This window comes from Littorina saxatilis, linkage group LG1 (genome assembly GCF_037325665.1).
Source record: "Littorina saxatilis isolate snail1 linkage group LG1, US_GU_Lsax_2.0, whole genome shotgun sequence".
In the NCBI taxonomy this organism is placed as follows: Eukaryota; Metazoa; Mollusca; class Gastropoda; order Littorinimorpha; family Littorinidae; genus Littorina; species Littorina saxatilis.
Window position 1 is genome coordinate 21,476,135 of NC_090245.1, and position 15,432 is coordinate 21,491,566.

The 15,432-nt window shown below is 41.2% G+C and overlaps 1 protein-coding gene across 5 annotated transcripts in view; it reads left to right on the top strand.

Moving 5' to 3' along the window:
- Positions 1–15,432, top strand: part of LOC138964666 (deoxynucleoside triphosphate triphosphohydrolase SAMHD1-like) — a 34,478-nt gene that overhangs the window by 5,752 nt on the left and 13,294 nt on the right. For 2 of the 5 annotated variants that reach the window (XM_070336683.1, XM_070336691.1), the window contains 10 exons: positions 1,214–1,463; positions 2,311–2,380; positions 2,811–2,898; positions 5,205–5,365; positions 6,296–6,482; positions 8,325–8,480; positions 9,039–9,080; positions 9,532–9,696; positions 11,043–11,134; positions 14,471–14,539. In XM_070336683.1, the coding sequence (XP_070192784.1) occupies positions 1,229–1,463; positions 2,311–2,380; positions 2,811–2,898; positions 5,205–5,365; positions 6,296–6,482; positions 8,325–8,480; positions 9,039–9,080; positions 9,532–9,696; positions 11,043–11,134; positions 14,471–14,539 (1,265 nt within the window). In that variant the 5' untranslated portion in view covers positions 1,214–1,228. Of the gene's footprint in view, position 1; positions 112–605; positions 671–1,213; positions 1,464–2,310; positions 2,381–2,810; positions 2,899–5,204; positions 5,366–6,295; positions 6,483–8,324; positions 8,481–9,038; positions 9,081–9,531; positions 9,697–11,042; positions 11,135–14,470; positions 14,540–15,432 lie in introns of those variants that run through there. The other 3 variants (XM_070336706.1, XM_070336700.1, XM_070336712.1) reach the window with 3 other exon arrangements.

Sequence of the window (15,432 nt, forward strand, 5' to 3'; positions counted from 1 at the left end):
TTTTGGGGATTTTTGACCCTTTGTGCCAAGGATAACAGTGTAAGGGAGCATTAGGAAAAGCATCTTTCTCATTAAATTCATTCTTTTCAGTGAGTCTTTGGAGCGGGCTGGGTGAGTACATATATGTGGACAGCGAAGTGAATTGAATTCTAAAAAGAAAATGTCTTAAATTGCTAAATGCGCAGTTGATGAGAAGTTAATTAAGATAGCCTGACAATTGTACTGAGTAAGGGAAGACTGTGTGCATCTCAGATCTGTACTGAGGTGTCATCTGAAACGGGAGCCAGGGAATGAGTGTACTTTATCATGTTTTACAGAAAAATGTCAGCCCTGGCTTTACAGAGATCGAGAGAGAGAGGGTGAAAAAACATAATTGTATGTCTCTCTCCTGGGTTAATCAAGCACTTTCTACACAGCAGGGCTGTTGTACATGTTATGACATTTAAATAAAAACAATTTTTTTATTAATTTTTTGTTATACATGTTATGACATTTACAATATAATATGTTCTCGAGTCTTGCTGGTACATGTAATCATTTTGTGTAATCATTTTCACGAAACGTACTTACAATTTAGCTGATCCCTTCTTTTTTGCCTTATGCAGTACCACAGGTTCAGACTTTGACCAGCTGCACATGCGACAGGTTTGAATGTTACACCTTCCAGTTTGTAAGTCCAGTGTGACTGTGGTTAGTTGATAGTACGAAAGAAGGTGTATTGTAGGCTACTGCTTCAATCAGCCACATATTTACAGCTGTCATCAACAAAGAATGAAGAGCAGTGGTACCTGTGATGAAAGGACACCCTAGGGACCACCAAAAGGTGTCCCTACATTGCAGGTGGCCTGTCTTGGTAGAGATAATAGACACAGGGACCTCAAAATGTGTCCTTTTAAGGGAGCTGTCCTCTCATCAGAGGGGCCACACATCGCAGGTACCACTGTAGTGCATAATCCAGGTTTAAGCAAGCTGCCAGCAGGCCGTTCAACCCACTTATAGCATCATGAGTGGCTAGCGTTAATATCCTATGAGGAAGTTGAGGTTTGTTATCACTTGACTTGCGTCTGGATAGTTTTGGTTTGCATTAATGGGTTATACAGTGTCAGTGTCCTCCTTCCCTCCCCTCCCCCCTTCACCTGTTTCTTCCTGCTTCTCTTCTCTCCTCTTCTCCTCCTTCATCCTGTCCCTGACAACTTAATCCATTTTGTGGCAGTGACACAACTAGACGATGGCATCACGATCAAAGAAGCGCGCCCGTCAGGAGCCACAGGCACCAGAAGGTGAGCTGAGCAATGACGTGGACATGTTTGCAGAAGATGAATCCCCTCTCCCCTTTCAAAACGGAGACGAAATCCTGGCCAGCCAGCCCTGCCAGGAACAGTGGCAACAATGGACCGTGGAGGACGTTGCCGAAAAGCTCAGAGCAATAGGGATTCCTGTGGACACTGTTTGCAAATTTGAAGGTGAGAGTTATTCTTTTTCTTCTTCTTGTCGATCACACTATAGTTACACTGCCAGCCCGGACAGCGAGACGAATGATGCCGTCTTCTTTAGGTCTTTCTTTCCTCCGTACAGCTTGCAGTGGAGGGAGACTGCCACACGTTTTTTCTCAGACTCTCAAGGATGGTGCATCGCTGGAGGATGTGTTCGGTGGTCTGGTCCTCTAGTCCACAGCTGCACGTAGGGGAGGGGACCAGCTTCATCTTTTGGGACATGGGTGCATTACGGCGGTTATGCCCAGTGCGAAGTCGCATCAGCACGACTTGTTCATGTCGCGTGAGGAGATAATAATCGTAGTCATTCTAAAAGAAGTGGTACCTGTGTTGTGAGGACACCTCCCTTAGAAGGACACCTTATGTTGTCCCCTTGTTTTTTATTTCCACCAAAGCATACCTGTCATGACAGGTCACCTGCAATATAGGGACCCTTTTGGCTGCTCCCAAGGGTGTCCCTTCATCACAAGTACCAGTAGGGGGTTGGTGTTCAAACATTTCGAAAAGCAAGAGTGTTCATTTGGCAGAGGTTTGAATTGCTCACACTTCACTGCCAGATTGTGTGATGAGCATGAGGTGCTGTTTGTTTCAAATTGAAAGAGTGGAGCACTCTTACCCTTTTGAACACATTTCTCGTGGGTTCAGGGTTGTATACGTTGTTGATGAACACAAAATGTGGGTGTCCCAAAACAAATGTATGAGTGGCTGGTGGTTTCATTGTTGTGTGTTGTTTGTTTTTCATTTTGTTTTGTTGGTGCTCTTTTATGCAATGTCTTGAACCTTACCCAAACTTGATCATTATTTTCTACTTTTCCAGAGCACAAAATAGATGGCAGCGTGCTGAACCGTCTGACACAGGAACATATGGAAGACACTTTGAAAATCCAGTAAGTAAGAATCTTGGTTGACGTTTTGATTGTGAGACTTTTTTTGAGAAAAGGGGGGGGGGGGGGGTAAAGAGAGGTTCCATGATATTATAACATGCTTTTCAGGCTTATACCTATACCCGTGCGGTTTATCGTTTATGTGGATTTGATTTTACAATTTATCTGACATCCACTGAGATCTGATTTAGATTGACATGTGGAAAGTACAGTCCAACCCCCTTTAAGACCCCCTGATTTAAGATTTTAGTTTTTCTGTTCACAACCTCTGTAAATTTACATCCATTTTCAGATCCCTCCTTCATAAGACCTGACTTTCTAAGATTTTGAGGGATCTTTAAAATTAGGGGTGGGGGTGGGGTTCCACTGTAGTGTGGGATATGTGTGGTATATTCTAATGGGATTTTGTGAAATGGTTATTGGTGTGTTTCAGTGAGCTGGGAACCAAGCTCAAGATCCAGGCGTTTCTCTCGGAACTGGGTTTTGAGGACTTTGACAACCTGCATCCTGACGGCTCCAAGGTGAGAGAACCTGAGTGACAGACCAGTCTTCTCTTCATCTTCCTGGTTTAAACTTTGTTTAATTCAGATTTAAAAAAAAAAAAAAAAAAAAATTATTCTCTTTTTTTTTTGACTCACATGCGAAGCAAAAGTGAGTCTATGTACTCACCCGAGTCGTCCGTCCGTCCGTCCGGACGTCCGGACGTCCGTCCGTCCGTCCGGAAAACTTTAACGTTGGATATTTCTTGGACACTATTCAGTCTATCAGTACCAAATTTGGCAAGATGGTGTATGATGACAAGGCCCCAAAAAACATACATAGCATCTTGACCTTGCTTCAAGGTCAAGGTCGCAGGGGCCATAAATGTTGCCTAAAAAACAGCTATTTTTCATATTTTTCCCATTTTCTCTGAAGTTTTTGAGATTCAATACCTCACCTATATATGATATATAGGGCAAAGTAAGACCCATCTTTTGATACCAGTTTGGTTTACCTTGCTTCAAGGTCAAGGTCACAGGAGCTCTTCAAAGTTGGATTGTATACATATTTTGAAGTGACCTTGACCCTGAACTATGGAAGATAACTGTTTCAAACTTAAAAATTATGTGGGGCACATGTTATGCTTTCATCATGAGACACATTCGGTCACATATGATCAAGGTCAAGGTCACTTTGACCCTTATGAAATGTGACCAAAATAAGGTAGTGAACCACTAAAAGTGACCATATCTCATGGTAGAAAGAGCCAATAAGCACCATTGTACTTCCTATGTCTTGAATTAACAGCTTTGTGTTGCATGACCTTGGATGACCTTGACCTTGGGTCAAGGTCACATGTATTTTGGTAGGAAAAATGTGTAAAGCATGTGAGTCGTATGGGCTTTGCCCTTCTTGTTTTTATAAGTTTTTTGTAAAAATGTAAGTGACATACAACAGAGTCAACACACAACAAGCTGTTTAAATATATTAACTGTAGCCTTGCATGTAGATCGGAACAGGAATTACAGTGGAACCTCCCGTAACGACCTCTCCCAAGAACGACCCCTCCTTTTGCCGACCGAATTTCTCGGCACGGATGCCTTCAACACTGTAACTAACCTCTCAAGAACGACGCCCTCCTTTTTCAGACTACCGACCTACCAACATAGGGTCAATAACGACTTTGACTTTTTTACCAGTGAGTGTCAAAGATCTTAATTACCCGGCACACGTGGATCACGCGCGCCATTTGTCACGCATCAAGAGTCAGGGGTGGTAGTCTGTAGTCAGTCGTGCGTGCAAGTCCAGTGGCCTACGGCTCTCCTCTTCTCACCTATTGCTGTCACAATTGAAGGACTGCCCTCGAAGTATGATGAATTGCTGTGTACGCATTCTGTGAGTGTGTGCTCACCAATTGAGACCTTGGGTCAATGACCCATACGTTTTGCCTATGAGGCCGTGTGTGTGTGTGTGTGTGTGTGTGTGTGTTCTGTCTGTGCACTGGTGTAGGCACATACATCATGCTCATCCATATGCACATCAAATGGGAATAAAAATGGCATAGCGGGCACAACTTTCAAGGGACATAACTGCGGAAAATCAGAGAGACTGAACTGCCCTGTGAATAAAAAATTCTACCTCCCAAACTCCCAAACAAGACCCCTCCTTTTTACGACCTTTTTTTCTGGACATTTTCATGGTCGTTAGTGGGAGGTTTTACTGTACTTGATGAAGGTGCCGTCAAGATCAGAATAATTCTACTACCCTTGCTAACCTTCATCTCCCTCTTTTGCATTTGTTGGAGACAAATGGCAATTTGTACACTCAAATATTCCTAAAACATCATGCCCAGCAAGGGAACATTCATATCACTTGTGAAAATGAAAAGTTTCACTTGATTAAAGCTCACTGAAAGAAAACAGAAATATCGAAAACTGGCCTCGACTTCACAATAGATGAACTCCAGAAATAAGTCTGTTTGATTTGTATGGGCTGTGAAAGAGTGAATACTCTTGCTTTTATTGAGACAAACGTTTTACACGTGCTCCTTGTCCACTTATTGCAGACACAACCCTTGCTAGTGACTGGCCTTTGTGTGAAAGTTTGCCTCAATAAAAGTAAGGGTATTCACTCTTTCACAACCCATACAAATCCAACAGAGTTATTTTCGAACATTGCTTTTGGCTTGGCATACAAATGTACACTGAAGGTCTAAATTCTTATTCTTCTTCTTCTGTTGGAAAACACAAATCATGAATGTAATTTCTTTTACGAGAACGACCAGAAACACAGCGCTAAATTTTCAGAAAAATGTTTTGTTAAATTGTTGTGTTCATGTTTGCTGCAGGTGTTCAACGACCCAATCCATGGTCATATGGAGTTTCATCCGCTGTTCATAGCTATCATCGACACGCCGCAGTTTCAGAGATTGCGTTACCTGAAGCAGCTGGGTGCCTGCTATTTCGTGTACCCAGGAGCAGCTCATAACCGATTCGAGCATTGTCTTGGGTAAGTTACTCGATACGTGCTGTTCGGGGTTTTCCAAGCACAGTCATGCTTACAAGAAAGCTTGTGCACAAGCACATACATAAGCACACACATGCTAGCATGCATATTGCAATACTTTCAGTCCAACCGTTTCAAACCGGCTGTCAAGTTTGAATTTAAAACTTTCTGTCCAAGTTTTTGAGTCACTTGAGAAAAAGTGACTCTATGTAATCGGTCAGTGTTAGTCTGTCCGGCCGGCCGTCCGTAGACACCACCTTAACGTTGGACTTTTCTCGGAAACTATCAAAGCGATCGGGCTCATATTTTGTTTAGTCGTGACCTCCAAAGACCTCTACACTTTAACGATGGTTTCGTTGACCTTTGACCTTTTTCAAGGTCACAGGTCAGCGTCAAAGGAAAAATTAGACATTTTATATCTTTGACAAAGTTCATCGGATGTGATTGAAACTTTGTAGGATTATTCTTTACATCAAAGTATTTACATCTGTAGCCTTTTACGAACGTTATCAGAAAAACAAGGGAGATAACTAGCCTTTTCTGTTCGGCAACACACAACTTAACGTTGGGCTTTTCTCGGAAACTATAAAAGTGACCGGGCTCAAATTTTATGTGAACGTGACTCATTGTGTTGTGAATAGCAATTTCTTCCTGTCCATCTGATGCCTCATATAATATTCAGAACTGCGAAAGTGACTCGATCGAGCGTTTGCTCTTCTTGTTTAAATAATCTTTGTCAGATTTGTGTCTGTGATACACACTTAGGATTGGATAACTTAATGGATTGATACAGGTCCAAAAGTGGTCAAGCTTGGGCCAGTAGATAGGAATGGAGCTAGTGTAGCAGTTATTTTGTATTTCATTCATATTAAATATGATGAAAGGTGAGCCATATATATATGAGTATTAAGTTTGCTTTTCTTCGTTTCTCAGGGTGTGTCATTTGGCGGGAGAGCTGGTCAGTGCTTTGCGGAAGAGGCAGCCTCGTCTCGGCATCACAGACACGGACATTCTGTGCGTCCAGATCGCAGGACTGTGTCACGACCTTGGCCACGGTCCTTTCTCCCACGTGTTCGACAACAAGTTTATACCGTACGCACGACCAGACAGCAAGTGGCAGGTAAGGCTTTTGCTTCTCTTGGATGTTTATTGTTCATCCTTTGGCAGAAAAACTATTGTGACTGCGGGTGAGGGCGATTAATAAAAAGAACAAAAAATACTGTACTCGCGTGTGAACGAAGATATTATGTTATTCGTTCCGTATTCTTGGTTCACAAGTGAGTACAGTATTTCCTGCTCTTTTTGTTTCTTCTTCCTTTGTTATTAGGTTTCAGGTCAGACTTTCTGGGAGGGTTTTTTTTGATTGTCTTTGCTCGAGTACAGCCGAGTTAATAATACTCGGTGGACTTTTTTTTCTTTGGGGAGAGGTTATTTTGGATGGTGCTTATAATTCTGATCTGTCTGTGTGTGCATGCAGTTGCATGTGTGCCTGTGAAAGTTGGATTGAGAACTTTGTAGCTTGTTTTGAATTTTCTGTGTTTAACATACATTTATACTAGGGAGGATGCAAGGGCAGGGATCGACACTAACTTATTTGGCCTGGGGCCACACTGGCCCCAGAGATGGAAATTGCTGGGGCGGAAAACAAAAATCTGGGGCCCACTTTCAGTATTCACGTGCGGCAATGCATTGTCTGTTTTTCTTCATCGTACTGAAGCCAGGGAAATTCTTTCAACCATTTGACATTGAAATTACGACAGCGCTTTGCGCTTTTGGCTGCATCGGTCTCCTTTTTTCGTTTCTCTCCACCCTGCTCTTCATCTTCATTTCCATGTCTTTTTACACCAGGGATGTGTCGCCACATTTTGCGCTTGGCATTTGAAGGCGATACTTATTTCTCACGCTAAAGAGCGCAATCTGGGAGTTATTTTCCTTCGACGATTTCAATGTTTTTGTTTCTTGACTGCGGCATTGATTGTAACGCAAATTTCAGTGACGACTTTGACTGGCGATTTTTAGTGATTGGCTCTGGCATTAGAATTTTCGGTTTGTCATTGTTGGAATTTATCCTGGGGCGGAGTGGGCCCCAAGCTTCGGCAATGTTTGGGGCGGAACACAAAACTCTGGGGCGTTCCGCCCCCCGCCCCCGCTAGTGTCGAACCCTGAAGGGTTAGGGCTATGGGACAGTCACCAAGTTTATTCAAATTTGAGAATTTAAGAATGGTTGACCTAGCTCGAACAGAGTAGAATAAGATCTCGCAATCGCTGGCAGATATTTTATTCATAGGATCTTAGAAACAAAGAGATGCAAGCGCTGGAAATGTATACGACATGTGTAACAAGAGTTAAGTGAGAGTTATTTGGAACCAGTCTCCTGGCACGTGAGAGAATAAAACAAGGCAAATGAACTGAACGAGTGACTTTTATCCTCAAATGTGGAACCAAACTCTGGCACGTGAGAGAATAAAACAAGGCAAATGAACTGAACGAGTGACTTTTATCCTCAAATGTGGAACCAAACTCTGGCACGTGAGAGAATAAAACAAGGCAAATGAACTGAACGAGTGACTTTTATCCTCAAATGTGGAACCAAACTCTGGCACGTGAGAGAATAAAACAAGGCAAGTGAACTGAACGAGTGACTTTTATCCTCAAATGTGGAACCAAACTCTGGCACGTGAGAGAATAAAACAAGGCAAATGAACTGAACGAGTGACTTTTATCCTCAAATGTGGAACCAAACTCTGGCACGTGAGAGAATAAAACAAGGCAAGTGAACTGAACGAGTGGCTTTTATCCTCAATGTGGAACCAAACTCTGGCACCTGAGAAAATAAAACAAGCCAAGTGAACTGAACGAGTGACTTTTATCCTCAAATTCCATTACTCATCCAAACTGAGTATGATTAGCAACAGCATTCTTTCTTATTCCATTTCAAGTCTTTTTATTTCCATTTTGTCAGCACGAAGACGCATCTGTGGACATGTTCAAACACATGGTGGAGGTCAACGGACTGGAACCAGTCTTTGAAGAGTACGGCCTCACCCAGAAGGACCGGGTTTTCATCATTGAACAGATCGCTGGCAAGCCCTACACCAAATGTGAGGAGGGAGGAGAGGTGTGTATAGCTTTGACATTATAACTGGAAGTTTCTGTTATTTTACTTGGTAAAGTTTTAGAATACGGCAAGGCAGGGCAAAGGATTTATTTCAGAAAATCCCATGGGGGTACATGAATAATAATTAAAATGAAAAGGAACAAAGAAATTCATCAACCGGCACATTTTAAATGCATTTGATAGTTTTCCCTTATGCAAATTAAGTTTTTAGTAGGTTACGGTTCACAATTTCACTCTTTGTTGTGACTGCATGACCGGTTTTGTGGAAGATTTTGTTGTTGTCTTAATGGCAAAAAGAAATCTTTTATAATAATAATAATAATAATAAATGAGCATTTATATAGCGCAACATCATAACTTTACAATTATGCTCTTTGCATGTGATACCCTATAAGAACATTGTAGCTGCCCTAGACAGGACTATGAACTACTTTATTGTTTTCATTGTCTTTGTGATTTAGTACTTTTGTTTTGAAACAGTACTTAATGGTTATGTGTCAGTGGTGTGTGTGTCACATGAAGATATTGCCATTTATTAACTTTTCATTTATTTTGCAGTCAACATGGCGGTATGGACAAGAAAAGGCCTTCTTGTATGAGGTAATTTTCTGGTTAATTTTACAGTGCCGGCAGTTATTGCAGTAGCTTCAGCCTCAGGTTCTAGATACATATTTCTTGGTCGAGGTGCCAATATTTTTCCCCTTTTATGTTACCAGTTATGATTACTTTTGTGGCTACACAAGCATTGTAATTTTAAAAAACATGGATCTATAGACCTGTTGTTGTCGTTTTGTTTTTTAAATTTTTGTTAGTACAGTAATAAATCTGTGATGAGCTGGTAGGAGGGTGTGTGTGTTACGGTACATTTCAGGTGAGATTTTCTCAGCAGCATGTGTCTTCTGCCAGAGTACACTTTTTCCTTTGATCTTGGAATTAATTTCTCATTGCCATTTTATTTACTGCTATATTGGTTAGAGTTCCCTAACGGAAACTATGGCTCGTAAAAAAAAATTGTAGGCTTCTGCATTTGAACTTTGTTTATTATCCGCAGGTTGTGGCCAACAAGCGGAACGGCGTTGATGTGGATAAGTGGGACTACTTCAAGCGTGACTGCCATCACCTTGCCATAACCAGCAGTTTCGATCACATGCGCTTCATTCAGTTTGCCAGGGTCATTCGTGTGGATGGCGAGCTGCAGATCTGTGTCCGGGACAAGGTCAGAACTCTGTGGATGTTTTCCTCATTAGTACAGTGGAATGAGAGAGACTTTGATCGTGTAGTCAGTCGAATGCAGAAGAAGAAGAAGAAGTACAGTGGAACCACACCCCCCCCCCTTTTTAGGACTTCCTCCTTTTTAAGACCTTCCTTTCTCAGATATTCTGTTCATAACCTCTTTAAATTTACCTCCATTTTAAGACCTGATTTTCTCAGATTTGTGAAGGTCGTTAAAGGGGGGTTCTACTGTAGTACTTTTCTTTCTGTGCAACCAATCATGAACACCACCTACAATACAATACAATACAATACAATAATCTTTATTCATCTCTAAAAGAGAAATTACAAGCACAAAGTTGACTCTGAGAAATAAATCTCTCGCCGAACGTGGGGACGAACTCACGCTGACAGCGGCCAACTGGATACAAATCCAGCACGCTACCGACTGAGCTACATCCCCGGTGGGTTATAGAAACACGAAAATATCCAGCATGCTTCCTCCGAAAGCGGCGTATGGCTGCCTAAATGGCGGGGTAAAAACGGTCATACACATAAAATTCCACTCATGCAAACACACGAGTGTACATGGGAGTTTCAGCCCACGAACGCAGAAGAAGAAGGTATGTGTCCAAGTGGAAGGATGCTTTCGTCCCAGGTTGCAGCCTATGCAAATCTATGATGATTTACAGGATGGTTTGCATGGGAAGGAAGGTACCTTTAAAGCCTTAGCTTTAACTTGGAGAGAGACCTCTGTCAAGTACCTTGGTGTTTGCTTTCCCATTCAGCTGATCGCTCGGAGAGTGTCCTCTATAGAACGCTTTGGTCTTTGTAATCTTCTTCTTCTTCTTCTGCGTTCGTGGGCTGAAACTCCCACGTACACTCGTGTTTTTTGCACGAGTGGAATTTTACGTGTATGACCGTTTTTTTACCCCGCCATTTAGGCAGCCATACGCCGTTTTCGGAGGAAGCATGCTGGGTATTTTCGTGTTTCTATAACCCACCGTACTCTGACATGGATTACAGGATCTTTTTCGTGCGCACTTGGTCTTGTGCTTGCGTGTACACACGGGGGTGTTCGGACACCGAGGAGAGTCTGCACACAAAGTTGACTCTGAGAAATAAATCTCTCGCCGAACGTGGGGACGAACTCACGCTGACAGCGGCCAACTGGATACAAATCCAGCGCACCACCAACTGAGCTACATCCCCGTCCCCGGTCTTTGTAATGAAATACTACTCACAATTTTGTTAAGTCAGTTGATGAATGAATTCTGTAATGTGTACAGTACTCAGTTTTGTCTTTTTTAATTTTGTTCAATGCACTGCCAGCTGATGTGTGTGTTTCAGGAAGCATTCAACATGTATCAGATGTTCCACACCCGTCACGCGTTACACAGAAGGGCTTACCAGCACAAGGTGGTGCAGGCAGTCGAAATCATGTCAGTTTATGGTGACGTTTTCCTTTTTACATTTAGTCAAGTTTTGACTAAATGTTTTAACATAGAGGGAGAATCGAGACGAGGGTCGTGGTGTATGTGTGTGTGTGTGTGTGTGCGTGTGTGTGTGTAGAGCGATTCAGACCAAACTACTGGACCGATCTTTATGAAATTTGACATGAGAATTCCTGGGAATGATATCCCCGGACGTTTTTTTCTTTTTTTCGATAAATACTTTTGATGACGTCACATCCGGCTTTTTGTAAAGGTTGAGGCGGCACTGTCACACCCTCATTTTTCAATCAAATTGATTGAAATTTTTGTAAAGCAATCTTCAACGAAGGCCGGACTTCGGTATTGCATTTCAGCTTGGTGGCTTAAAAATTTATTGATGACTTTGGTCATTAAAAATCTGAAAATTGTAATAACTTTTTTTTTAATATAAAACGATCCAAATTTACGTTCATCTTATTCTACATCATTTCCTGATTCCAAAAACATATAAATATGTTATATTTGGATTAAAAACAAGCTCTGAAAATTAAAAATTAAAAAATTATTATCAAAATTAAATTTCCGAAATCGATTTAAAAACAATTTCATCTTATTCCTTGTCGGTTCCTGATTCCAAAAACATATAGATATGATATGTTTGGATTAAAAACACGCTCAGAAAGTTAAAACGAAGAGAGGTACAGAAAAGCGTGCTATGCAGCACAGCGAAACCACTACCGTGCTGAACAGGCTCATCAGTTTCACTCCGTTATGCACAAGCGTCGGACTACGGTCATTGTGAAAAAATGCAGTGCGTTCAGTTTCATTCTGTGAGTTCCACAGCTTGACTAAATGTAGTAATTTTGCCTTACGCGACTTGTTTACATTTAGTCAAGTTTTGCCTAATTGTTTTAACATAGACGAGGAATTGAGATGAGGGTCGTGGTGTGTTTGTGTGTGTGTGTGTGTGTGTGTGTGTGTGTGTGTGTGTGTGTGTGTGTGTGTGTGTGTGTAGACCGATTCAGAGAAAACTACTGGACCGATTTTCATGAAATTTAACATGAGAGTTCCTGGGTATGATATGTCAGATCATTTTTCAATCAAATTGATTGAAATTTTGGTCAAGCAACCTTCAACGAAGTCCGGACTATGGGATTGCATTTCAGCTCGGCAGCATGAAAATTAGTTAATTAGTTTGGTCATTAAAGTTTTCATTAAAATCGAAATTTCACAAACAGATTTAAAAATGATTGCATCGTATTCCTCAATTTCTCCTGAATTCAAAAATATATATAAATGTCATGTTTATTCTAAAAATGTGCTCAGGATTACAGAAAATAGGTTAAGTAAGTACTTCGTTCGCACGCTACGCGGAGACGAGCGTGACCTGTCTTGGTCTTTTTGTGTGGCTCCAGGTTAGTCGAGACTATCTTAATATTGTCTCGGCGATGACTGGTTTTTGGTGTTAATCTGTTACTTTGATGTCGACAGCTTGACTAAATGTTTTTATATCGCTTCACGCGACTTGTTTTGACTTGCCTGAGTAAAACAAATTAGCATTGGTCGCCTGTATTGACAGCTGGGCAGCCATCAGTCGTCCGTTCGTAAACAAAAACAACTTAAAATTGGGATTTTCTCAGGTGTTTTTGAAGCAAGAACTTAGAGATTTCAAAATACAATGTACTTCCATGGTTGGATGACCTACATATAGGATTACGAGGTAGGATCCAAACAAAATGATCAAATGTGATTTTCCCAGAGACTGTTTGGCGTATCTAGCCCAAACTATGGCAGTCATTAGAACTACTCTCCTCCTACATCGATGCAAAGTCACAAGTGCCCAAGCCAATCAGAAGAGGCCTGAAGGTGGCCTTATTTGGGGTTGTTTTTGAGCTCTGATTTGACGGCTTTTTTGAGGTCCTGGATGCACTGTGAAACTTCAAAGAGGGTATAACCAGAATCACAAGGGGTGTAATCCGGTCTGAAGAATGTGTAAGGCAAAAATGGGATCATTTGGTCTTTTGGAAATGGAGTTAAGGCCCTTCTTTTGTGGACATTTTCATGAAGGAGAATGGCAGTCTAGGTTTCGCAGTTTGGTCGCTGACGGCTAAACTCGTAAATAAGTTTGGGTAAAAAGGTTTCTGCATAGTACGTGCCAATAACAGAATATTGACAGCAACAGGGCCTTTGTGGTAAAAAAATTCAGCAAATAGCCCTGTTTCTGCTTTGAAAACCTTGTTTACAAATGTGATGCATCTCATTTTGGTCTAGACACGCTTTGTTTCTGTGTTCTCTGCTGGCACTAGAAGAAAACCAAAGTCTCATAATCAGTGACTACAGTAACAACAAATTTGGGTCTACTAGGTTCATAACGGTTGAGCAGATCGCGTGCAAGAGGACCCTGATGCTCCTTCCGTTCCCCTGTTAGCTAATGAGGCACCCATTTTGCGGCCAGCTTTTGAAGCGGAAGATCATTGAGTAGAATTCTCTGGAATGTTCCATATGAAAGTTAAAATGTTGCGCTTTATACTTGCATGTACACTTTTTTAATCTTAGTTCTTACATTTTGACACAGCAGCTACATCATTCTCGTTTGAAGCGCTCTTCGGAAGTGTTTTTGGCTTGTCAGAGTTATTCCCCTTTTCCCCAGTTTCGATTTCCATGTTCTTTTGTCAGATTGTAGAATATGGAACAGCTTTGATTCATGTAATGTTCTTCAGCTTTGTAGACATTTTCTTTGACTTTGTACCATCATCCAGCTGCACTCTTTCAAAGAAGTGAAGATTTTCATGGCGCTTGATAAAAGATCCCGTTTTAAAACACAACCAAAAAGTGACATATTTTAAAACCTCGTCATTTATGACGTAGTAAATGAATGACGTCATCTCTTAGAGGTATACACGTGAAATGGTTGGCCTTTCAAATGATATATTACTTTTTATGATCAGTGGCCTGAGACTTATATAATCACTTTTGATCATTTTGTTTGCGTCATACCTCGTAAAGCCCTCAGGTTGACCCTTGTCAAATTTTGAGGTCACTGAAAAAGAAAAATGTGTCAATGTCAAGAATGTTTTTGAAGCTAAAGCTGTGGAACTTCTCACACTTCCAGAGTTCTAGTCCCTCCAGACAGACCATTTGTTGATGCTGTTTCAAAACAGGTTTTCTTGGTATAAAAAAAAGTACTTGTTAGCTAGTTTAAATTTTGCTGGCTTTTGATCGCCATGGATCTTGGTATCTCATGTCATATCAGTTTGCTTTTGAATTGTGAGTACAACTAAAGCCAGAGAAAGAAATGGTATGTTTGTGCTTCTTCCTGTTGATATTTTTATTTTTATTTTCCAGGTTGGTGGAGGCAATGAAAGAAGTGGAAGAATCTGAAGACCCTTATCTGATGATACCTGGAGATAATGGGTAAATCTGTACTCTGAAGCTTATCCCTTCAGACTATTTACTCTCTCTTATTGTCCTTTATCCTACATACGTGAGAGAGACACTCGTGAGATAATAATTGTTCAAATCACACGTGTGTATATCATGTAAATGAGGTCATGTCAAGCAAGTCATGGCAGGGACCTGTTTAATTCCACTGCTTATGATGCCAAAGTCACTGAGACAAACGTCATTATAGAAGAAAAAAAATTGCGCTCGCTAATTACCCTCGATGAATTTTGAGAACTGTCACGCCATGCACCACACTTTCAGAGTGACGTTTCTTTACTTTGACTCCGAACACCCCCGTGTGTACATGCAAGCACAAGACCAAGTGCGCACGAAAAAGATCCTGTAATCCATGTCAGAGTTCGGTGGGTTATAGAAACACGAAAATACCCACCATGCTTCCTCCGAAAGCGGCGTATGGCTGCCTAAATGGCGGGGTAAAAACGGTCATACACGTAAAAGCCGTGGGAGTTTCAGCCCATGAACGAACAAACGTAATAGATTGCACGAGGCTTACAGTATGTAGGATAAACAGAATACTGCATGGCTTGCTGTGTCGTGCCAGATTTACACTCGTTGCTTTTTCAAATAGTCAACAGCTCGCTTTCGCTCGCAGTTCAGTTGTTTTTTTTTTAAACTTGTGTAAATCTGGTACGACACAGCAAGCCATGTAGTATTCTCTATGTATATTTCCACGCCATCAAGGAAGACAATCTAAATGCAGAAATTCAATCAGTCTAAAAGTTTGTATGTTGAGAAATACTGTATATTTTTTCTGATTATAGCGGTACTAAATGTGTTATTTAGTGTTTTTACATGGTGTTCAGGCTTTCTTTAAAGTAATACCTTTTGTGGTTACACTGGAA